General features: G+C 45.7%; 1 protein-coding gene across 12 annotated transcripts in view; it reads left to right on the top strand.

Annotated features, from left to right (window-relative positions):
- CAPN13 (calpain 13) overlaps window positions 1-20,193 on the top strand; it is a 50,973-nt gene extending 30,780 nt beyond the window's left edge. For all 12 annotated transcript variants that reach the window (XM_038133077.1, XM_038133076.1, XM_038133065.1 and 9 more), the window contains 11 exons: window positions 3,221-3,381; window positions 4,913-4,949; window positions 6,532-6,594; window positions 7,567-7,624; window positions 8,149-8,216; window positions 9,681-9,749; window positions 10,765-10,843; window positions 13,574-13,690; window positions 16,465-16,520; window positions 17,574-17,612; window positions 19,368-20,193. In XM_038133077.1, the coding sequence (XP_037989005.1) occupies window positions 3,221-3,381; window positions 4,913-4,949; window positions 6,532-6,594; window positions 7,567-7,624; window positions 8,149-8,216; window positions 9,681-9,749; window positions 10,765-10,843; window positions 13,574-13,690; window positions 16,465-16,520; window positions 17,574-17,600 (735 nt within the window). In that variant the 3' untranslated portion in view covers window positions 17,601-17,612; window positions 19,368-20,193. The remainder of the gene's footprint in view (window positions 1-3,220; window positions 3,382-4,912; window positions 4,950-6,531; window positions 6,595-7,566; window positions 7,625-8,148; window positions 8,217-9,680; window positions 9,750-10,764; window positions 10,844-13,573; window positions 13,691-16,464; window positions 16,521-17,573; window positions 17,613-19,367) is intronic.
- Window positions 20,194-25,006: the final 4,813 nt, after the last annotated feature.

Below are 25,006 nucleotides of genomic sequence, written 5' to 3'. Positions count from 1 at the left end.
GCCAGGGCAATGTCCTCTGTACCAGCAGTACTGGTGACATGCCATGCTGGCTGGGCACGGGGTATGACAGCCAGCACTAGCCACAGCCCTCGGGCAGCACTCCAGGTGTAGTAGGGAAGCAGATTGTCTCTTGTTCCCCAAAGTGGGCCTCTCTTACTCATCCTCCTGTTTTCTATCTGAAAAGCTGCGTAGAAACATTTACAAAACACACGAGAACCTTTGCTCAAGACCAGTGTAGAGGAAATCCACTCAGACACCTGGGACCCCCACTACAATTTCCCTGGGTTTTTTTCTTGGTGCCTGTCCAGAGAGGTGCCTTTTCCAGCTATTCTCAGAGCATTACAGCTGTACTGAAAGCATAGTTGCTAGTGTGGATGGGTGCTAACCTTTCCCAAAGTATTTTTCTTGTTGGCTGATGACTGTGGGAGGCCATTGTTCCAAACCCAAAGGCTAAAAAGGAAGCAGGGATTGCTATAACCCTAATTTCTCCTCATTCTCCTCATTACTGGAGAGGTTTGCCCTAGTCCCAGACTTTAAATAATTGATGCCATAAGTTTAACAGCTCCTCATAAAGGAAGAGCATGGCTTTGTAGCTGATAAAAAAAAAAAAAGTGTGTCTGAGAAATGAAAGATGTCATTAAAAGGGCATTCCTCCAGCAAGAGGAGCTCACTATCCCTGTGGGAGGATATCCTCTGTCCTGTGCAGGTATCAAGCCTGCAGCACTCCATTGGGCCAGCTGTGCCACTCAGAAAGAGCTGCTGCTGCTGCTGGTGAAAGGGGAATTGCTCCTTCCAGCATCCCCAAAAGTCACCAGACATGGAGGTCTCTGTGTGCTCTCTTGTGTTGCACAATGCGCGTCCACCTTGATTAATTACCCATTTTAACAGGCGTGACCTTCACTGCGAGGTGATGGCATAGGTCTTGGTTCCCTCAAAAAAGGGGTTATTTAATCAGGAAGCAGACTAGGAGATGGATTTTCTCTATTCTTGCTTTATATTTAACATTTTTTTCTTCCCCTCCAGTTGATGCTCAGGTGTGTTTTCCCTCTCTTGGTATGAGATGGATCGAGGATGGATGAAGCTCAATGAGTTTGTCAAGTCTAGATGACATGGCCTCTGTGAGCTGCCAGCCCACAGCTCACCTCAGGCTGCCTTTGGGCTCAGGTCACTTGGGTTTCTGGCCTTATGAGTGACCTCCTACAGAGGAGCTGGAGGGCAGGGCCAGAACAGAGCATTACTGGAGGCCCCAGCATTACTGTGGAGCACCTGGGCAGCGAGGGCAAGGGAGCTGCTCTGTCACACCATAGCTTTTATCAATATAATGGTACTGGTGCACATTCATACAGAGGATTATACAGAAAACATTCCCTCATGGACACACACTAAGTATTTTAATGTGAGAGCTGCCCTACCAGCTCCTCACAGCCAGCCTGCTCTCCTGTCCTGGTAGCAGCAAAAGCCAAGCCCAGGAGCTAAAACCAGACTGGGTGGGAATGCCATTCCCTCAGTTTATTTCCCAGTGTTCAGCCTCAGTGTCTGAGAGCAGTCAGAACACCTTTGGGTAAAAGTTTACAAGGAGTTTCTTTGCACAAGGAGAGTGCAGTTGGCAAGATTCATGTGGCTTCACTCTTCCTCCCAGATCTGCTTTCTCTGCTACGATTCATTAGCAGCATCATCCGTATTGGATTTGCAGGGATGTCCCAATGAAGGCAGGAATGATGCACTGAACTCCATGTTCTCAGAAGGCTAATTTATTACTTTATCATACTATATTATGTTAAAGAATACTGGACTATACTAAAGAAAACAGAAAGGATACTTACTGAGTGCTAAAAAGCTAATAATGGAAACTCGTGACTCTTTCCAGAGTCCCGACACAGCTTGGCCCCAATTGGCCAAAGAGTCAAAACAACTCACACCAGAATCCAGTGAAACAATCACCTGTGGGTAAACAATCTCCAAACACATTCCAAAGGAGCAAAACATAGGAGAAGCAAATGAGATGAGAATTGTTTTCCTTTTCTCTGAGGCTTCTCAGCTTCCCAGGAGAAAAATCCTGGGCGAAGGGATTTTCTCAGAGAATGTGAACGCCACACATCCATTGTTCAGTACCTTTTGAGATGCATCAAATTGTTGCTGTGAAGTAAAAGGAGCATTATCCCTTGGCAGGATGAGAGGAGAATGCAGTGCAGGCAAGGATGCAAAGCAGAATGGAGGTATCTGATAGCTCTAGGAAGCCTTTGATTAAATACAGATGTGGAGCACTAATACATGGCTGTGAGGGAAGTTTAATGTTGTGTGATAGAGCTGAGAAATGTATAGAGGCTGATTCTTATCTCACACCAGTTTTGATTCCATTGAGATATTAATCTGGTTCTGCTTTTTACCAGAAGGAATTTAGAATAAGGCTCAAAAGTAGGGGGGGAAAAGTATTACAGCATTTATTTCTTTGCAGCACTCCCCATTTCTATCTGCTCAAGATCTGACCCATAATACTTGGCAGTCTGTGTACCTCCCAGCCCTCTGTAACACTAGTCATCCTCCTTTTTTTTTTTTCCTTCCAAAATAGCACTTTTATGTTATTGTCTCCCAAAGGCATGGCTCATAAATAACTCTGCCACGCTGTATAACCATTCTAAATGGAATTTATACATGCTGATATATTTTGGGGAATATGTTAAGGAAGGGCTTTTTATTATGCTATCTTTACATGTCATCATAGTAATAGCTGTTGCATTATATTTGTTTCATCTCAGCAAAAAAATACTGGAATAACAGATGAAAGATCAGAATACTCAGTTTTCTTGTGACACTTGCTACTTTGGATTGGGATTCTTGAAGCATTGTCATCTGTGTGACAGGCTTAGAGGGCTCTCTGACCTCTTTGAGTCACAGAAGATCTCAGGGAATTTTTTAGTAATAGCATTCATCCTTGATTCCTTCGTGAACTCTGCTTAATGTTAATTGAAGTTCTCTTCAAATCTCCTGAAGTTCATTTTGGCTTCTGCTTCTTTCACTTTCTCCACCTTTGACCAACTTTTGATATGTCCTTGAGAAAAGCCTGTCCCCTGGATGAGCTCTTCAGGCCACGGGGGAGGTGGAGGCATGATAGATGCAGTGTGTATTCAGAGAGGTGTGGGGATGGCAGGCTGCTGTGAGTGCGCTGTCTGATTTACTTGGGTTCCCAACAGGAAGATAGCCAGCTGTATTTTTCTTTCAGGAGAACTCCCGAGTCCTGAAGCAAACCTTCCTCCGGGCTCGAGATGTGACCAGCTACTTGTTCCTGAGCCCGGGAACCTACACCGTGGTTCCTGCTGCAGCAGAGGACCAGGAATTCGAATTTCTCTTACGGATTTTCATAAAGAATCAAGACTACCATGAGTAAGATGATACACACTCCTTAAAGGCCCCAGACTCGCAGCGTGCCCGGAATTACCTCTTTGCTGTCAAGATAACTGATGGGGCAATCTGCTTTTAGTGTATCCTTGGAGGGTGGGGAAGGCACAGAGGAGTGTAAAGCAGCTGTTGAGTGGGATCAGGTGTACACTCAGCTGCACACCTGATTTGCTACAGCTTTGCTACAAAGAGAGCAATAATTGTGAGATCTGTCCTCTACCCCGATTGTGGGGACATTTCTCTTTGCTGAGAGGAGGATGGGGAACTCGTTTTCCCTAATTCTTAACAGCTGTTTGGTAGTTCCTTACGTTCTGCTGGCTGGGTGCCAGATGGATCAGGTCCCATTCTGCTCAGAGTGGGACCTGGAGAAGCCAAGAGCAGTGAAAGGCCTTGATCCTTTCACTCAGCCACCTCACAGACAGGCAGGGCTCCCTGTGGGCATGAGAGCGGCCTTGGAGATAAGTTTAGTGGGAAAATGGTGCCTGAGTTCATGCAAAGGCAGCTATTACCACACACACACTCACATTCCAGTGAATGTGGTATTGTATTAGATTTGGGTGTGGTTTACTCCAGGTAAGCAAGCTTTGAGTCCCAGCATTCAGCCTCACCAAATGACCTGCAAGCATCACTGTGCAGTGCCTGACCCTCAGCAAGCTTTGGGGTGGATGTGATTGCAGCTCATACCTCACTGGCCCATATCTTAATAATGAGATTGCTTTCCAGGCTTTGGCCCCTGGCAAAAACAGCCCAGAACCAGCTGAGGCAGCTCCTGGGTTATGGAAGCAAACACAAGGAGTCCGTGCTCTGGGCTGGACTGCCTTCAGCAGAGTGAGTCATGGGTGAGACAGCTCAGCCCTGGAAGTGAGCTTTCCAGGAGAGCCTCTGACCCTCACAGACCTTCCTGAGCTCAGCCAAGTGTGGAGATGACCTTCCAGAGGGTCTTTGCAGCACTTGCCACTACAGATGTTATAAAAATAGAACCTGGCTCGTCAAATTTCTCTACTGAAAGCAAAACTCAAGTGCTGAATGTGGCTGCTGTGTGTGTCTTAGCAATGGTGACCCTGGCCCAGTCTCGGGCAGCCTGCAGACATTCAGATGTTGCCTTTTAATACCCTGGGCACTGGTTTTATTCCTGACTGTTAAGGTGAGCAAAGAGAAAGCAGGTGAGAAATTTCTGTGGCTCAAGGCTCTGCGTTCTGTGTGGTGAGGTCAGTCCTGGCATGTTCAGGGTGAGACAAGCTACCCTTTCTCTGCTGCTGGTGCCAACAGAGCTGGCCTGGGGAGGGCAGTGGCCCCAGAGCAGCTGGAGACTCAGCCCTGTCTGCACAGAGAGACCCAGGAGTGGTGCAGCAGCCTTGTCTGAACTGGGCCAGGCTGGGCCACGGGTGCTGAGCATCCTGTGGGGCTGTGGACTGGGTGAGTGCTGCTGGTGGTGCCTGCCTTCCTCCACAGCTGCAAATCAGTGCTCTGGAAAGGGCTCTTTTCTCCCAGTTTGATTCTTGGAACTCTTTTCTAGGCACTCAAGCTCCCCGACCAGGCCGGTGCTGCCGATGGTAAGAGTGTGAAAACTGGTGTAGGTTCTGCTGGTGATCATTTGGTCACCTTCACTGACTCCTCTTCATCTGCTCTTTTCTCCCTTTACCACCCCCTACTCTCCCACGGTTTGACTCTGGCACCCTGCAACCTTGCTGGGAGGGCAGGACTCCTCTCAGGGGAGATGAGAGCGACAGCAAAGCCCTTCCTCTTCTCATATGTCTATTTCAGAGCCTGATTTTTAAGGAAGCAGGTCTTATACAGTCCCTTTGTCAGTCTGTCCATCTGTCCTTTTCACCTCACCATCTTTAACACTTTGACAAAACCAAATATAGCAGGGGAGAGAAGGCTTAAAAGATTCTAATTTCTCCCAGTGTCTGTAAAATGGGTGTATATCTGTGGGGGGAGAAAGGGAAACTTAATTCCTGTGTGTGGGATTGGCCATGCCTTCCCCACGGGAATGATTCCATTTAAGTGCTTGTACCCCATAAAGCACAGGAGTCCATAGGGATGAGACTCAAATCACATTTCTGCTGCTTTTCATCAGGATATCTTCAGAGACAGAGACATAAAGCAAACCACACTTTGAAACTGGCTGCATCTCTAGTTCAACCCCCGTTTTGTCCTCTCCAGCCCAGCTACCGTGGGTTTTTTGACTTCTTGCTGTGAGCTGTGCACATTGCCAGGGCTGGTCCAGCCCCTGCTGGTCCCACCAGCAAAACCTTGCCCCTGAGGGGCTGCTATTTACAGCATTCAAAGACACAGATCTTTGAAGCCAGAGGTGTGAAGGAGAACAGAAAACTGAGTCCTCTCCTTGTGATTCATTTTCCAGCACACAATTAAGCCCCATTAGAGGGGTGGTGTAAATGGTGACTTTTTATCTGTTCCCACTGACAAGCTGTCAGTTCACCTGGCTGTTGTCCTTAGCCGGTGTTTTGACTTTGATGAATTGTGGTACCCAAAGTTTCTGCTCCTGTTCAGGTATTTGGGCTTCTTTGCTATGAAGTATCTCACACAGAGATGAAGGCATTGGCTCTTGGGCTTAGATTTTTTTCTGAAGACTTTATAACATTAAGGATAATTTCCCCTTAGTGCCTGGTGGATCTTTTCACTGGAAGGCTGAAAAAAAAATCACTTAATCATTGAATTGCGATTGCTCAGGTATAGTCCAAGCTTGTCTTGGGACTGAGAAGGTGCAAGAGAAAGGAAAAGTCAGCTTGTGCTCTCTTTTCTTGGTTCACATGAATTTTCCCCCGCCCTGAGCAGTGGTCCCAACCAAGGTCCACCAATAAGGATCAGGCCTTGCGTCTCCATACTCGTGCATTGACTTTCTGAATTCCACCCTGGATGTGTTCTGTCATCTTCCTTCAGCCCTGAACTGCTCCTTCCTGGTTATACTAGCTGCTAACACCCAAAATATGCTTCTTCCTTCATTGCAGTAGCAGTTGCTCTCTCCCAATCCACTTTATTTTGGGGGTGTGAAAACTGCAGCCTGTGCTGTACATTCCCTGCCCCTCTAAAGTGCTGTTTGGATCCACAGACTTTTGGCTCCAGTTGTTTTGTAGCTGAATTATTTATGTCTGCTCTTTGTTTTCGATGCAGGATGTACCAAGACAGAGCCAGGACAGCTCCTATAAGGCTCTTTTCCTCAGATACGCTAAGCAGGTACCCTCTCTAAAATTATTGTTGGAAAAAAATAATAAAACACGTGTGGACATGCAGAAAAACTGATCTATGTTGTTGATACAAATCCATTTAGAATTTTTTTTTTTGGGGGGGAAATGTAGCTCCATCCTCAAGTGGATACCCTGTAAATGGTATTGATTGACCTGCCAAAACCCCCAGAAAAATGGGACATCCAGCTGGGATAGGTTGTCTGGTGCCATATATCAGTGGAATATTGGAGATTTATAGTTGAGCTGGTGATGGGCTTGCATGTGTACTTTCTTCTTTTTTTTTTTTTTTTTTTTTTTTTTTGCTTTGGTTTGTTTATTTGCTGAAAGCAATTAGAAAGCCTTGGGTAGTGTCCCCCCCCCCCCATCAGCATCATTTTCCATTTGCCTTCTCAGCACTTGGAAACCAGACATCAGTCAGCGTTTGAGTAATTGATTCCTGCTCTTTCAGAGCCAAGCTCTGTGTTCACAGGAGATGCTTTTAATGGTTTAATAAACTGTTATAAAGAGCTCCTTGACTTAGTCAAGAGGAAAAAAATCGCTGTCAAAAGTCTCTGCACAATGAACCTCTCGCAGTTAATGGCTATATCAATGCGTGAAGGTGAAAACGAGCAGGGCTGCCACGCTGGGTGCCCTGGGGGTGTCTGGGATGGCTGATGGGCAGCACTGCCTGTGCTCCCAGCCCACTCACACAGTGCCTGCTGTGCTGCCCATCCACAGCTCCCCATCCCTGCAGAACAAACCCCGTGGTGATGGAAGTGCAGCTGTAGGGAAGGACCTGGGGTGGCCCAGCAGCGTGGAGGGCCTTGTCGTGCTCCAGAGGGGATGCTGCTGCTCCTTTCATGTACATAAACAGAGGTTCTTGGTTGCCACAGTGCCTGAGAAAAAAAAAGATTTGGGCAAAAGTGACACAGGAGAAAACTTTATGCTCACAGACATCTCTTTGTGCTTTATTTTGCATCAGGGCTCAACTATTGATGCCTCGCAGCTGCAACAACTCCTTAATGAAGTGATCATGCAAGGTAAAGCTTTTGCAGCCCAACTAATGCTTTTGGTGCTTCCCTATCCTGAGACTAGAGTCAGTTAGACACAGGATTGAATGGTGTCCTGATGGTCCTTAAACAATCCTCGTTGTGCCTTACTGCACTGTGGGATGAGAGGGGCACAGCTGGGGGGCTGGAGCCAGCTCAGCTGTGCCCAGGGCTCAAAGTGCTCTTAGGACTTGCTAAATCAGCATAAGCGGCCTTTCTCGTCACTGTCATTTCCCTTATGTCAAGAGGGAAGTGTTTCCATCCATGGGCAGGGACTGTGCAGAGTGAGCCCAAACAGGGCACCCGTCCTTGGGGAAGGTAGAGGTGTCTGAGATGTGCAGCTTCCCTCAGCTTGGCACAGAGCCCTCGCTGCTGTTTGAGAGCCTGAACCAGAGCTGGGGCTTTTCAGCTGTGGGAGCCTTCAGCCTGGTGTCCTCCTTCCCTCAGAACGGTGTCCTGATGCCTGTCACAGCCCTTGCTCTGGCCAATTCCTTCTGTTTTGTCAATCCTTGCAGATGAAATGACCAGCCTGGGAGGGAGATTCAGCTTTGATTCATGCAGAGGCATTTTAGCTCTGATGGATGTATCCTTTCAGCAGAAGCAATAAACTTCCCTGGTGCTGCCCATCCTTGCCTTGAGTTATGGCTGAGCTGAGCATCCCAGTGTGAGAACCTGCAAGTAAATATTAGCCCAAATCCCCGATAAATAACTGTCCCATCGTCCATGCAGGACTTTGCTGTGCATGCCCTGGCTCTGGTGTGTCTGCTGCAAGGTGAGGATCACCCTTCTGCTGCCAGCCAACTCTTTGCTCTCGTTTTGCCCTCTCTGGGGCTTGGCTAAGCTTCACCCTTGGGTGGGGGTCTGGGTGGGACAGAGTTCAGGCATAGCTCAGCTGTTCTGTGGTGGTTGCACCACCAGGGTGCCAGCCTGGGGTGGCACTTTATCAGGCTGCCAGCAGTGCTGGTGTCAGGGGCAGAAATACTGTCACTGCTGAACCCCAGGCACTGGCCTCGCAGGCCATCCCAGAATTTGTTTCCAGCGTATCTTTCCTATTTAGCTGAATGACTCCGTCTCTTTACTGTTAACAAGACAGCACAAGAAATACATTTCTGGCCACTGTAGAACAAGAGGGCTCCTTGATGGAAACATACATCTCCCTCGTGTGTTCCTTCCCCTTTGCTTGCTCATTGTCTCTTTTCCTCCATGCCTTGAAAAAGCTTTGAAACATTTTCAGACCTTTAAAAACTGCCAGAGGAGGAATAAAAATGACCAGAAGTCACTCTCTCTTTCCAGCTTTCAGCATCTAGCCAGTGAAAGAGACTTTTGCTCCTCTGCAAAGCCTGTCCTGGGATAAGTGGGCACTGTGAATGCATGGCACATGCAAAGAGCTGACAAAGCCTCTGCTCTGCTATAATTCAGGATGGATTTTTAATTCTCTGGCCTGCAGATAACCCATGTACAGAGTGACCTATCCTGGCCTGCAAAGCCAGGATCACTTTTTTTCACTCAGGTTCCACGACAGCAGCATCTGTCTGCTTGTATTTCACTGGGGATGAGTTTTGCTTTCGGGGAGGTTTCACCGTCCTGCACTGGGGCGGGTGCTGCGTGTCTGGCCAGGACTCCTGGGTGGAGTATGGAGATTGGGATCATCTCCTCGTGTTCTTGGCTCCTCAGGGCCTGTTCTCCTGGAGGATCCAGGCAGAGCAGATCCTGTGCAGAGGCAAGGCCATTGGAGCCATATTCATTCACAGGGATGTCCGTGCTCTGGGACTAAACGTCACCACAGCTTCCCCTGTGGTTAAAGGCACCTTTTAAATAGAAACCCTTTGTGGTCTGTGAGCACAGGCATGAGCAGCTGAGCAGTGTGACAAAGGAGATGGATTTAAACACGACCGAGAGCAGGAAAACTCGTGGTTTTCTCAGCACGAAGTGACCAACAGAAGAGGCTGCATCTGATGTGTTCAGGTCTGTGCAGGCAGCATCCTCGCCAGCAAAGCCAGCCAGGTTCAGCTCTCTTTAAGTGCTCGACTCTTAACTAAATGCACAGCTCAACTCGAATGGAAGACTCACCCTGCAGGAGTTCGGGAGCCTCTGGCGAAGTCTCACTAAGTACACGGTACGGGGGAGGGGTGGCTCTCTCTGGGCTGAGGATGCTGTGGATATTTTGGATGATGTGGACGCTGTGGGTTCTGTACCCCGGGGCTTTGCAGCAGCGGGGAGCAGATGCTCCGTGCTCTCGGGGCGCCGCGGGGAGAAGCCTTGCAGAGGTTGCTTGCTTAGCGGGTCAGAGTTCCCTCCTCTCACGCAAGGCAGGCAGTGGTGTGTGTAAAGTGCTCCAAATGAGCAGCCCGGGTTTTCCAGCCCAGAGAGCATTGAGGGAAAAGGTAGGAAGGCCAATTAGGCTCAGAATCTGATGGAAATCTCCATGTCTGTGCCACAACAGGCAATTTTTTTTTTTTTTTTTTTTCGAAAAGCTTTCTAAGCTGAAATGACTTCTTGAACAGACTCATCTGAAAAATGTCATTTCCTCATTTCTGCAGTTTCTAGGGGAAATGCATAGGATCTGATAAAGGCTTGTCATTTCCTCATTTCTGCATTTTCTAGGGGAAATGTATAGGATCTGATAAAGGCTTGTCTGGGAGAAATGTTTCTGCTCCAGGATATGCACTAGAAGCAGTGACATGGTATTTAGGGTCCCACCTAAATTCTTCAGGGCATGCATGGCAGCTTCTCTGTGTCGGGTCCTTCTCCCTCAGCCTTGGTGCAGGACAGGAGGGTTTCCTCAAAACTCAGGTTTGGGTGAGCTCCAATTTGTTCCATTCCTCTTGAGATGCTCTGAGACCACCTGGTTCCCCATCTAGATAGGGGTGCTCTTCCCACTGACAGCACCTCAGATGTGGTGTGGTGGGTTAGGAAAGCAAAAAGGCTTCTGCCCACCCCAAACTGTGGGATTTCTTACACAGTAACATTGTCAGAGCCTTCTGAAAATGGGTCTCCCTTGTCCGAGCCACCCCATCTCACCTGTTGAACTTCTTTGCAGCAGATTTAGTAAGGGGGGAGAACTGGTTGTAGTAGTTAAATGTGGGGAATGGTGGTAAGAGCTTGAAATCTGCCTTTGCACTGTATTTTAGGATATCTTCTTCAAGGAAGACAGGAACCATTCTGGATTTCTTGATGTTGCTGAACTGGACAAGGCCATACAGGCAGCAGGTACGCCCAGAGGGGCTGAGCAGCTCCCTCTGTTTTCCCTGTGGCAGAGAAGGAAAGGATGAAAGAGGAAAGAAAAAAAAAAGACTTTTAGGGAGAAAGTGGCTTGGATTTCCCAGAGATGCCACTTAGATCACAGCTCTGCTGAGAGCTCTGTGCTGGGGAACCAGCAGAAAAGTGCAGAGAAGTGCAGCGCTGGCCAGACCTGCTTCTGGGTCATGGATGGAACATCCAGCAGGGAGGAAAGGAGAAAGGAAGAGTGGATTCTTGCACCTGTCTCAGTTCCTGCAGTTTCTCTCCAGGGCAGTGACTAAGTCTAGAAGGGAAAGCCACACCGACAGGCATTTATTTGGTTTGCACTGACCTCTGTTGGCTACTGAGTGATGAAACTGTCGGTGAGTGCACACGAGTGAAGATTTCAGCTGAGTCGTCTCAAAGGAGACTTTGTGCTTGAAGTACATCTCTGACACAGCCACCCCCTTTTAATTGTGCACTGGAGAAGCTCCCATCTGGCTGCCTGGAGCTCAGAGGGGTGCTGTCCCAGGAGGAAACTGGTGCAGGATTGCTGTCCCTGGAAGCCATCAGCTGAGGGGATGCATATATAATTTTTTTGCTGCTGAGAGCTGGGCAAAGCATCAGCACCTGCCTGAGAAGTGCAGCACTGATGTGCCAAATGACAAAGGAGAAGTTGCCAGGGCCGTTCTGTGAGAAAGATGCTAAAGTGTAAAACTGGGAGGAAAATTGTGCATGGGAAAGTCCTGTCAGCCAAAACAATGCAGCTCTTTAAAGGGATAAAAAGGCACCATTAAGTGGCAAATTCAATACATGTTTGACTACAAGTAGTTCTGAGTGGAGAAGAAAAGTACAAGCCCATTCTTGCTGCACTCTAAGCCAGACATCTCATTTGAATCTGGCTTGGCAATGGGATGATCCCTGTCCTGGCTTTTGAGCAGGAGCCTCAGAAGGGGTTTGGGAGCTTGGTGCTGCCTGTGAGAATGGTATTAATGCATCTAAATCCAACTCCTAGCCAGCTGTTCCCTGAAGTGTTCAGTGCTTTCCCCAACAAAACACTGCAGTGTGTGCTTAATTTTCCCTGTTTTCCTAATGCTTCCAATAATAATAATGGATCAGAGTAAAGCAGGCCAGCTGCATTAACAGCAGTGCTGCCCTGAAATGCAGCAGCGCTGGCCTGATGTATTTACAAACTCCTCTTTGGCAACAGCAAATTATTCCAAATAGTTTTTATAAATAGGGAAACATCAAGTCAGTAATTAATATCTTGGCCAAAACCAGAGGGAGGAATCCAGCAGGTAGAGGTTTGGGAAGTAGTCTTACAAATCAGCTGAAAAGTCTTGGGAACAGAGAGCAGTGACCCTTCAGTTTTGTTGATGAGGTTAATTGACAGACATTGCCAAGTGAGCAGATTTCAGAGCAAGTGTATCACAGACTGATCAGGCCAAATTCTTGGTGTTTTACTAGTGTAAGACTTGATTGTAGCATCCCATAAGTAATATTTACTGGAACCTGCTCTCTGGAGAGAGCTTGATTGAATTCCTACTGTCCTCAAAAGGTTAAAAATAGAATTCATTGCTCACTGCTACAGTGGTTTAAAACCAGACTCGAAGAAGACAATTAATTAGATTAATTTTTAATTACTATCTTCATCTCATTTGAAAATAATATAAAATCATGTTTACCTTAATTTGAAATGTATCTTAAGCCCAAATGTATTTCCATTCTTTAATTATTCAGCATAGTGTACCTGCTTCCTGCTGGAGACCTCCAGCTAGGCTCATGCAACCAGAGTTTGTCAATGGTGGTACTAAACCACTTCCATGGGCTCTCTCTCTCCCTACACAGGTGTAGAAAAGCCATTTCTTTTATTTCTGCTTTTTCAACTAATTTAGCTGCATGATGAGTTCATTTAAAACTGAAAAGTTTAGAGCTGGTTGAAAAAGCAGGAAAGTTACTTCACATCCAGCTGAGCTACTAAAACCTGGAGTGAGCAAATGAGACTTTTCTGAAGTCTCAGAGAAGGCATTAAACCAAAGCTATCAGTCCAGCTCTCTGCAGAAAATTTCCCTTTTGTTTTGCAAATCAGCTTTTAGTGCAAAATATATTTAAATCATTCCTCTTATATAGCCAGCACATTTAGGGTAGTTTTATTTAACTAATAAAAGAATCATTCTAAAAAGCAATTTTTGTTCATTCAATTGAATACCAATTTCCATCCAAACAGACTGCGACACAAATACTGAATAATCAGCTAATAAAAAAGAAATGCACCCTTCACCATTTTCTAATAGAAGAGAAAATGTAAAAATTAAGAATCCCAGGCATGCTATGCAGCATAATAGCCTGAGCATGCAGCACTGCAGCATCTGCCTCTGTAGCAGAAAGAGACGGTGGTATTGGAAATGCTACGCTCAGGCTTTTACAGTTCTGAACCAAAGAAAATCACCCTTTCTCATAGAAAATAAAAACTAGAAAGGCAAAGCAAGATAGCACTAGATTAGTTAGCTCAGTGTTTGCAGCTTGCTGACTTAAGCCGCAATGGGAGTCAGCGAGCGAGGCGACTTTGGTTTTCTATTACCCCTCCCCACCTCTTAGGCACAAAGTGGGGGGAAAGCTGTCCAGGGCAGGGGGCTAAGGGCGTTCCCAGCTTCTTGGCAGAGTTCAGGAGGCCAGCAGAGCTGCTCCATCCCCTCCCAGCACGGTGTCCTCCCTCGGCAGGTCTGGCCACGGACGCGCAGCTGCTGCGCCTGATGACGCTGCGCTACGGCGATGGCGCCGGCAGGGTTGGCTTCTGCGACTTCGTGTGCTGCATGCTGCGCCTCGACACCATGACCCGTGAGTGCCACCACTGCCAGGGCACCTGGCAGCAGGGCAGCCTGCAAGGCCAGGCTCAGAGCAGGGACAAGGGACGTGGGACATGACACAAGGTGTAATAATATCGGTCCAACAGCGTAGCTTGGAAGGGTCACACCTGCCCCTTTGAGCCCAGGTGTGGCCCAGGCAGCTCTTTGGGCAGCCTGTTTGCCAGGAGCTGGATTTATCTCCTGTGCTGGTATAGAAAACTGGGAATGATTGGCATCTGACTCCATTGATTCACAATGCTTCATTAAAACTATACTATATTACATTACAACTATGTTAAAGAGACATTATATTATACTACAATGAATACTAAAGAAAACTCGCGACTGTCTTGACACACTTTTGAGCCAATTGGCCAAGGAAACAAAACAATCCTCAGCGGAATCCAATTGACAAATCACTTCAGGTAAACAATCTTCCTAACACATTCCACATGTGCTAAACAACAGGAGCAGCAAGCAGAGATAAGAATGGTTTTTCTGTTCTTCTCTCAGTGCTTCTCCAGGAAAAAAAAAAACCTGAGAGAGAAAATTATGTCTTTCTCTGTTCAGAGAATGTGAATGCCACACACTGGAGCAACCGGCTGCTAGAGAGTAGTTCAGTGTTCAGTAAAGTTCTCTCAGTTTTTTAGTAAGGAGAAAGTCCAGTATCCTCAGTGGATAAACAAGCCCATTCCCCGTGTCACATCCAACCATTGCCTGGCACTTGCAAGGAGGAAGTGTCTGTAAATGAGCTTTTGCCTGAATGGAAATGAAACTCTGTTTTACAAAATCGCAATTTTTGCTACTCTAATAGTAAGCATTTTGACTGGAGATATTGGTAGTTAAACAAAGTCAGCAACTGTGACCCCTGTGCTAGAACATTGCTACAGCAATTTATTTCATCTTTGCAATGAGCTGGGTTTCAACAGTGCATGGAAAGGAGCGTTCATTTTCTCCCATGTGTTTTTAGCACTGATGTTTAATGGGCCAAACATGGTCAGCAGATCTGCTTGGATGACACTGCTGAAAATCCCATTTCAAGGGAGTACAGCAGAAGCAGCTCTGAAAGCGTTGTAAAATCAGAGCGTGTCCTGATTTTAATGCTTTCATTTAAAAAAAAAGAAAAAAGAAGCTTGTAAACACCCATTTTTGTGATTATACATGTCACTTGCTGTAGATGAAAGTTTTTATGCCTAAATTAGTGCCACAGTATTTTTTTTTGTTTAAAAAAGATCCTTTTACGTTTTAAGAGCCAATGTAAAGACAAATCCTTTGCATCCATGTGGAAAGGAGTATCTAAAAGTTTCATTGCTGTCTGTAATGAGAATCTTAAAATGCTTTCCACTCTTTCAGTTACCACTTTACAGTGGGTTTAATGTGGAATACATTTCTCAAACTTTTTAGATCGCTGTGAATAAGTTTGTTACAGGAGAGGATAAGGGTGCCAAGTGGGAATAAAAGGCAGTCAACCTTTATGATGATGTGAAGGCAGCAGGGAAGATAAAATCTGTCCCACTAAATCATTATTCATCCTTTCAAGATAGCCAGAGATGAGACCCAAACCAAAAGCAGCATCTTCTTTGCAAATTCTATTTAACTGGAGTTAATGAAGCAGTAAAGAGGCACTTACCTCTGCCCAGAGGAGGTAATTTCAGCGCTGCCACTTTTTCCTAAAAAGACTGCTGGGTGCGAGCCCAGCCCTGCATTTGCAGCCTTGTCAAGGGACTGGGCACAACATGAGGATTTCCTTGTTCTGTGCCTTTCTTCAGAGCAGTGTAGGCTGGATGTGCCACCTTTCCTCCCTGCTTTAGGCCTTACAGGTAGCTCTGGTGGCCTCCTAAGGGGCAGTTAAGCAGTGAGCCCTTGTGCCCTGTTCCTACCCTCTCCCAGCAGCCTTTTTGCTAAGGCTGGGCACGTTTCAAAACACCTGTAATCTTACAAAGTCTTTTCCATGCAGGGTGGGAAACTGCAGGCTCCCAGAGAAATGCGTCTTTCAAGGATAGACAGACTTAAATTTGTTTCAACTTTTTATTACTGTTATAAGAGCACATTTCTAGGAGAAAAGTAATTTCAAAATAAATAAAAACCCTCAAAATACTGTGTTTTGAGTTTATCCAAATACTTGGGTTTGAAGACTTCTCCTAGACGTACTGCAATATAAATATGCACATAGAATAACAATATTTGAATGGATTTAAATTTCCTGATGGCAAAGTGTTCTGTCAAAAAAACTTTCAGCAATGTTAATTTCAAACTCTAGCTGAATAACAGCAGCATCTGCATTTATATTCCCTGCAAAAAGCTTGCAAGGCATACTAATGACTTCAAGAGAATCACTTTCTTTAGGGCACACTGTGATCACTCACTGCCAGGGAGGATGGAAAAGGACCAACAGAAAGTTCCCCTGTGGGAAGATGTGTTTCATTAGTTCACCATCCTCCTGTCACTCTTCAGGCAGGAAAACAATTGAAACAAATTACGAGAGGAGATGAAGGCAGCCACATTGAGCACGGCCTGTCCCCACACTTCTGCCAAATTCTGGCCCCAAAATTGGGAAGCCTTCCCAGGCTGTGATCCGAGGGCCAAGGCAGAAGGGGTACCCAGCACAGAAATGAGATGGGGCCAGGCAGGACACCTGAGCCAGGCAGAGCATCCCAGCACAGGGACTGCAGCTCTGCTCCTCAGCTGCCACAGCCTTATGTCTGCATTGCATTCTTGCTTCTTTTTCATGAAATAAGGCAGGTTTTTTTTTTGTTCTGCCCCTAGATGCATTCCAAAACTTAGCAGAGGGTGGATCACAAATTTTGATGACAGCAATGGAGGTAAGAATGCTCCTTCCTTCTCTTCTCTCCAGCTCCAAAGTGGGAGCACATGTTAGCAGAAGGGTGAAGATGATGTGTGATGTGTGTTGCTTGGCTTTTGTCCTAGCAAATAGTGGTGGAGGTTTTGCCTGGCTGGAAGGTGTTTCCCTGGGCTTCCCTGGCCCCAGTGGAGCACAGCTCAGAGGGGGCCATCCCTGGCCAAGCATGGAGTCTTCCCTTACTGACACCAGCCTGTCATTGCTGGAAACATTGCTTAAAGTGACTTTCAGGAAGTGACAAAAAAAAAAAAAACCAAACAAAAAAAAAAACAAACAAACAAAAAAAAAAAAAACCCATGGCCTCCTTTCTTACTGCCCCATCTGTTAATCCTGAATTGCAAAACATCTTGGTTTTAAGAAAGAAACAGCAGACAAATGCTTGCTGCTGCTGTTTGTCTTAAAAGCACAGCCTGAAGGATAGCTCAGTGAATGGGGATACATCAGGCTTTTTATCAGCTAGTCTGAAGCAAAAATCCTGCTGTGCTCCATAGTGATATGCCTGAGTACTGCATTTTATCAGTCTGGGGACTGTTATTTGACAACCCAGTGTTTAAAAAGATTTTTTTAAAAGAGCCTTTTACAATCTCACCAGCTCCTGTTTACACTCTGTGGTTAGTGCAGAGCCTCATTGTTCATTAAATCTGTTTTGCACCAAGGGCAGAGCACAGTTTGCAAGCAGAGGCCCTGGACCTATTTTCTAGGGTAGTCTGTAGGACAGCCAGGTTCCCAGAAGTTGCTATCTCTTCCACTTGCCATCAGGCAGGTGCCACACTTTCCCAGCAATTGCTCCTGCTGCAGCTGCTGCAATAATTTATCATGGAAAACAACATATGGAAAGAGTTTCTGGGTCTGAATTGTAATAAGGGAAAGAGGCAGTTCCAAAATCCCTCGACTATCCTGTGCAGTACAAAAGGACTGCAGTCATTGGGTCACCCCTGAAGGTCCTGAGACAAGTCTGAAGGCTTGGTGTACCATCACTGTCTAAATGCACCTTTTCTTCTCCTTTTTTCCCCAGTGGCTGACTCTTGTCATGTACACCTAGAGAGATGCCATGGTAAGAAATCTCCTCAGTGCTGACAAGAGAGGGTGGGGCCCTTGCAGGAAGCTCAGCCTGGAGTTATGGGGGGTTTTGAGAGAAGAAGCTGTGAGAGGAAGAGGGAAAGGGGTGAGACCTGCAGCATGAGAAGGGCTGTAAAGGGAATTGGACTTTGGGCTATTTTTTTCCTGGGGAATTGCTGATGACCTTACCAGTCAATCCAACCACCAATGGCTCAGCTGGAAGCTTGCCCCCACAAAAGATAATAGATGAGAGAGCATAACTTATTTTTTGGGTTCTGAGGGGTGCAATTACCTCTGCATATTTTACACAGTAGCAAATGTATCGTCAAATAGAGGATGGGTATACAAACTTAGATTTCTTGGTCAGTCTGATTTCACATTTTTAACAGAATTATGTCATTTGGTCTACATCTGAACTACAGTCCCTCCCTTGGGCTTCTTTTGATGCTGCCTTCATGTCAGGCCTAGAGAGGAAGTTTTTTTCTCTGGATCTCCCAGTTTTGCTGTTCGGTTCTCCTGAAAGACTCTGCCTTTTCCTGCAAAACTTGTGCTGTTTATACATCTGAGAGCCATCCCAGCCATGGGGCTCCTGCTAGCCCTCTGTGATGCAGCTGCTCCAGCTGCACTGTTAAAGTGTTAGTGCTGGTCCCAATGTTTGTCACTGAGGAGAAAGCAGAGAGGAAACCCTTAGCAAAATGTGCAGTGGAGGGGCAGTTGACCCCAGGAATTTGTGGAGCATCCTGGGGCAAATCAGACACTTTCCTTATCAGCCTGGTCCAAACATGGAGTAAAACCCTCAAAGCCATGACATTCTTTGAAATCCATTAACTGCATCCAGCTAACCCCTCCTGAAGACAGGAATTACAATAATCAGTAATACAGGAACAGCATCTCTGGTGTCTCACACCCTGGTTCTGAAGGCAGTGGGCATTGGATGCCAGCTTTGCTGAGAAGTTGGAAGGGGAAATGCATCACTGGGGTGTGACTTACACTCCCCCAGGGAGGAGGCATGGTAAGTTCAGAGCCAAGGCAGGGATGGCTCCATGTCTTTCACCTTTTCAGGACAACATTTTTGCCCTGCTCCTCCTCCCTCCTGGCTCCTGGTCACATCCAGTGTGTCCAGGAGCTGGGCTTCAGCACCGTGATGCCTTCACCCCCTGAGCTCTGCCTGCAAACAGCTGTTTGTTTGAAAACCTGCCCTTTGCATCCAGAGCTGTGGACAGTGCTGCAAATCTGCATTTTCATGTGTTGGCGTGTGGAAACTGAATAGTCACAACACTGCACCCAGCACTTGCACCGCAGACTATCATTAGGTAAATATGAGAAGGACCTCACCTTTGGAGATGAAGTTGCTTAAATTATTGCTTGCAAATTATATTCATAGTCTATTTAGCAGTCTTTTTTTTTCCATGAATGATTCATAAACTGATCATAACTTCTGGGAATATATAATTAATCATAATTTTCACTTACTGGTTTGGAATGAAATCCTGCCTGCAGGGTGTTTGTAAGCAGTTCACTTGAGCAATTTAGCAGACACTTGCAGCTGGAGCCTGGGCAGTCGTGGCACAGGACCCTCAGGGGATCAGAACTGTTCAAACTGGAGCCCAACAAACTGGGATTGATGGGGGAAAACGCACTTGGCATTCTCTGAAAAAACTCTCTTGGCAAAAATATTCCCATTAGAGATCCCTGAAGGCTGACCTGAAGCTGGCTGTGTTCTGAGTGAGTCTCTTTACCTCTGTTTTAGGGGACTTTTCTTCCTCCTCAGCAGAGCAGTGTCCAAGGCCATCCCATACCAAAGCCATCCACGGAGCCCTTGAAAAACCACAGTGAAGGGGTGAAGCCAGGTGTCCTCATGCTTGGTGGTACTCCAAGCTGCTGGGATGAAGAGTCCTTTCCAGGCAAACCGGAGGTGCCTTGGAGAGGGAAGAATTGCCAGTGAAAGTACTCCATGGGCAAGCTGGTAGAACTTAATGGTCTGGGCAAGCTGGAAGTGTTGACTGTGATCTCCTCTCATCTTCCTGTAAATAGTACAGAAGTTAGGAACAGCTCCATGAACTCCACTACAAAAGAGAACAGACCCATGCCTTTCATGTGAAAGGAGTGTATAAGATGTAGGTTACAAAAACAGTTAAGACACAGTTTTATTTTAATTGTTTCTTCATTTTCTTCTGTGCCATTTATAAGTGCCAGAAAATGATTGAAGAAATTAGTCCTAATTCATAAATAACACCAGAATAGTTTTTGTTTTCTTTGTACTTTTTATTAATAAATTAGGAAAAAAGAAGTCTTTTGCATTTTTGAGTTCATCAACTATAGAGATTCAATTTTATTTGCTACAGAAATGGGGTGGCATATTAGAGATACAGAACAAATTGTTCAGTGCTTTTTTCTGACTTCCAGAATCTATATTGGGACTGTTTGGGAGTAGAAAAGTTTATCTGAACTGCATTCTCTTCCTCTGTCCTGATGTCTTTAAAAATGTAGGGCTTCTTCAGACATAATTCCTGCTCAAAAATTTAACTTAAACCTGCAAAATAACTGTAACCTTTCTGTACCCACACATGATCTTCACTTTCATATTTTTTTATCATGGCATTAACGGCAAATTTAGTGATCTATTCCACTCAGATATTGAAAAAGAAATGATGAAGACTCTATTTGTGAAAATGCCAAAAAAGAAGGATGCAAATGTCAATGGATTAAAGGAATCCCAGGTTGCCATGGCAATACAATTCACACCATGCCTCACCCAGACCCTTTGCACAGGATTCCATTGAGGCATCCACATGTTAGCAACAGATTTACCCGTTTGCCGGGGAGATGTTGCACACTGGAGCAACATCTCCATCACCAGGGAAAGATGGAACCCAGATCTTTGTTACCACGAGGACAGTCTGTGTTGTGGCACTGCCTTGCTCACCAGCTGGGAGAGCATTATTCATTGTAGGTATGTCCTGGGCAAGAGGGACAACTGAAGCCACTCTTCCACTGAAAATTAGAGCAAGGGGAAATCAGTAAAATGAGACTATTTTAATAGGTTTTTTTCAGTAATTTTTGAACAAACTGATTCCTTCTCCAAAGCAGGACTTACACATCCCACCTGGAATCGTTAGTCACTAATTAAGCCCTTTGCAAATGCTGGCAAAGAGAGAAGATAAAAAGGGGGCCATGGAAAAATAAGTATGCTTTGCTAAAAAGGAATATTAGTAGAATCATTTCAGAGACAGGTTTATGTAGCTTAGCCTGGGATAATTAAAAAACTTCAAGTACTTCTGGATGACTTCCACCACACAGTTCAGTGGTGCTCAAGATGGCTCAGACCTGCTGGGAACAAGCTCTTTGTAACTACAGAGAAGTCATCTCTGTTCAAGTTGCAAAATTCAGTTCAAGTCAACTGCTTTAAATACTTAAATGCTTGTTGTGTGAAAGTCTCATCTATAAAAATACCAAGCCATTAAGATTAATCTTTAAAATCTTAATTTGCAATCCCATGTATTACTTCTCCTTTTGTTGAGATGGATAGTTGCCTTTCTGTGGCAGGCAATTCTGCCTGTCAGGAGACAAAGATCCTTGTCTCACAACTCAGCCTGGCCACAGACTGAAATGTCTCCTCTTCCCTGAAAACCAGGCACAGCCACCAGGCACCCCTGGTGAGGAACATCACCTACCCATGAGCTGTATCCCTGTGAGCAGCTGCTGGGGCTGATGCTCTGGGGAGTGTCCCCAAGCACAGAGGCCACCTTCAGCTCCATCCCACCAGCCCTTCACCCAGCTCTGTGTGGCTCTGCACTCTCAGGGACCAACCCGTGGTCCCTCTGGCTGGTGCCTGCAGGCTGATCCTGCACTGGGGCAGAGTAATAACTCACTGCTGTCAAGCTGAGCATGGCTGCCTGTCTGTGGCATTGGAAGAATTGGTATTCCACTTGATTTATACCTCCAACCGAGCTAATTAAGCAACAATTCAGGAGGAATCCATCATTGTGACAGACTTGTTGATTAACCATCCCACAAACAAAGTCAAGGGTGTTTGGTAGCCTGAAGAAAAAAAGGGTCAATAAGGGAGAAAAGCAATGATTTGGCCATAACCCAGTGGTGACTGTTATTTCCAAAAGCAACGAGAAGCTTCGTACATTTCACAAATACTGGGGCCAACACTGAAAACAAAGGCAGCTCAGATCAGTGGAGTGTTAGATAAAGAGAGAAAACTCCTCCATTTCATCTTTGTGTGATTAGGCTGTGAAGGCCAACTTTATGGGGATGGTGCCCCTATTAAAATCTTCAGGCCCCTTCATCTGTGTTTGCCAGTTCTGAAATGTGAGTGCAGTCCCCATGAGGTTTCTGGCACTTGTGAAGGCTCTGAGATTCATCCAATTATGATAATATCCTCTCTAATTTTTTTGATTAAAATCAGTTCCTAGTCCTCAGGGACACAAGTCTGAAAAGCCCTAAGAGAATCTGCTGTTAGAAATGGAAGAGAAGGACCTCGAACGAATGCTCTATTTTTATATCTTCATGAGGCTAATGCCCTCAAGAGGGTAAGAAGCAGGCTGAAGAAGATGAGATTAGTGATGCTGAACTCCCTAGCACAGGAGATGGGATATGGAGCTGATGAAATTAGGTAGGATCTAAGCCAACCATTGGCTTTAGAAGGGCTTTGGTGCAGAGTGGTGACAGCTGACCCAGCAAGAATAATCTCTGCATCTCTGGATCTTGGAGCCCTCCTGTTTACTGCCCTTCTGCTGAGACCCAAAGGCCCCTTGTCTTACATCTGCCTGCCAAAGGTTGTGCTCAAATCATGCCAAGATGGACAGAGGAGGAGGTTCTCACATGTCTTACCTACAGGGTCTGGTTCCTGAGCCAGCAGCCTGGGTCAAGGCTTTCCCAGGCACCTTGGAGGCTGTGGTTTGATGCCCACACCTCAGTGAACACATCCTGCCGTTGAGGCATGGGAGACTGGGGGTGTCCATGGCCAGGTTTGGAGCAACCGAACCTCCCTCTCTACCTTTGGCTGTGCCTCAGGTCTCTCACAATGAAACTGCTGCTGCAATTTATAGAGGAAAAACTTCCAAGGCAGGAAGGAAATGATGAATCTGACTCCATGTTCTTAGAAGGCTAAATTATTATGATATGATATGATGTGATATTATATTATATTATATTATATTATATTATATTATATTATATTATATTATATTATATTATATTATATTATATTATATTGTATTATATTATATTATATTATATTATATTATATTATATTATATTATATTATATTATATTATATTATATTATATTATATTATATTATATTATATTATATTATATTATATTATATTATACTGTACTCAAACTATACTAAAGAATAGAGAAAGGATACAGACAGAAGGCTTAACAAGATACTAATGAAAAACTCATGACTTTCTCCAGAGTCCCGACACAGCCTGACCGTGATTGGTCATTAAATAAAAACAATTCACATGTGGGATAAACAATCTCCAAACACATTCCAAAGCAGCAAAACACAGGAGAAGCAAATCAGATAATTATTGTTTTCATTTTTCTCTGAGGCTTCTCAGCTTCCCAGGAGAAGAAATCCTGGCGAAGGGATTTTTCAGAAAATAGGACAGTCACAACACCCTGCCTGTGAGCAGCCCAGTGGCCCCGTGCACTTTATGGTGTGCACTAATGATTTTGTTTTGATTCCTTCTGCATTTCTCAAAGCAGGGAACAGCCATGCCACAGCAAATGTCCTGACTGGGGGCTGCACACTCACAGGCCTGACTCGAGCAGGGCTGCAGCAGCGAGGGACTGGTATTCCACTGGAGGAACACCAGCCTGGAGGGGTGCCTGGGAACGCTCAGGTCTGGCTGCTGCCCCCAGCAGGATGGTGACCCTTGTAGGAATGTGCCCTCTGTTGACTGAGTGACAAAATTATCCTTTGTCTCTTTAAAAAAGGAAAAAAGCCCAGAAGTTGCTCTCCTCAATTAGGTAAAAAGACACTTCATAGGACCTTGGGGACTTCACCTCAAACCTAAGGATGGCCAATTGGACAGAAGCCAAAAAGCACTGCCTGAGCAATTTACTAGAAAAAGAAGAGAACAAAAGAAACTAATGGCTTTTGTGAGGTGTTTTACCAGGGGCAGGAGGACCTCTTGCACCTCGCTCGGTTTTTCTCTGTAAAGAGCTTTGTTATTTTGCCTTTTAATAAAACTTTTCTGTTTCCAACACTACCGCAGAAGCCATCCTACTAATTTTATGCCATCTGAGGTAGCTGAGCTATCTTGGGTGTGATATAGATCTCCAAGAGCTTATAAAACCTAGCTCGAAGAGATCATTATATCAGACCCTTTCTCAAAAGAGGTTCTTGTCCTTCTCTGAGTAGGAAGCAGATGGAAGTTCTGTCAAGAGAGACCCCCTCCTCATGTTCAGGTGGCTCAGCAGGGGCACAGATAAATATTGGGATAATTTCTCAGTGGGTGGGGGGTGCCAGCTCTATTTGGCACCGTGGAGCTTAGCTTAGCATCTGTCTTTAGAATTTCTTTGCTGCAGGGCTGCAGCTGAAACATTTCCCTCTTACCTGGCAATTCCACTCACAAAAATACCGTAAGCTGCAATTTCTGGCTGTGCTCCTCACACCTGGTCCCACCCTGCAGCAGCTGCACCTTTTCAGCCCTGGCCAGGGCAGTCCCAAAGCACAGCAGCCTCTTGACAGCAGGTTTCCCAATGCCCCCCACCAGGATGCCCATTGCCACCCTGTGTCCATGCTGCCAGCTGTGCCACCAGAATGTCCCCAGCCCGCCGTGGCTCTGGGGTCCCTTTCTGCTGTCTGGCAGTGACATCTAGAGGCTCCCTGGCCTCAGCTCCTGTCTCACCGCTCGCAGCTCTTGGCACGCAGAAACCTGTTCCTCACAAAGCCCCCGGCAAGGGCTGCAGTACTTCAAGGGAGGAGGTGCAAGGCTTAAATCCAAGTCCTTCCCGTGCCCCTCCTTCCCTAAGCCACCATGGGGAGGAACTTTGTTGTAGCACCCCGAGAAAATTTTATATTTTTTCTGGGATACCAAAGGCCTGGGAGAGCCAGCCCATGTCCTTTTCCTAAGAGAAGAACCAGCCCATGTGAGGCTGGTGCTGGTTAAATGTGAAAAATGCCTATTTTATGATTGGCTTTTTGCAAATATTGAAATGAATATGATATGTGTTATGTTAGAAAGTTGTGCTGTATTAATTCTCTTAAGTAGTGTGTTCAATATAGCTTTAGGTTATAACATAATGTTAAAATAGAAACTATGCTATGTAAGATACTTTTTTTAAGAGAGGGCTCGCACCAGATAGCAGCCACAGGACACCTGAATCTTTCAGAAAAAAAGAATTTATTGCTCTCTTATCG

The sequence above is a fragment of the Motacilla alba genome, chromosome 3 (assembly GCF_015832195.1).
Source record: "Motacilla alba alba isolate MOTALB_02 chromosome 3, Motacilla_alba_V1.0_pri, whole genome shotgun sequence".
Classification (NCBI taxonomy): domain Eukaryota; kingdom Metazoa; phylum Chordata; class Aves; order Passeriformes; family Motacillidae; genus Motacilla; species Motacilla alba.
Note: the sequence above shows the minus strand (reverse complement) of the source record. Positions and strands in the feature narration are given on the sequence as shown.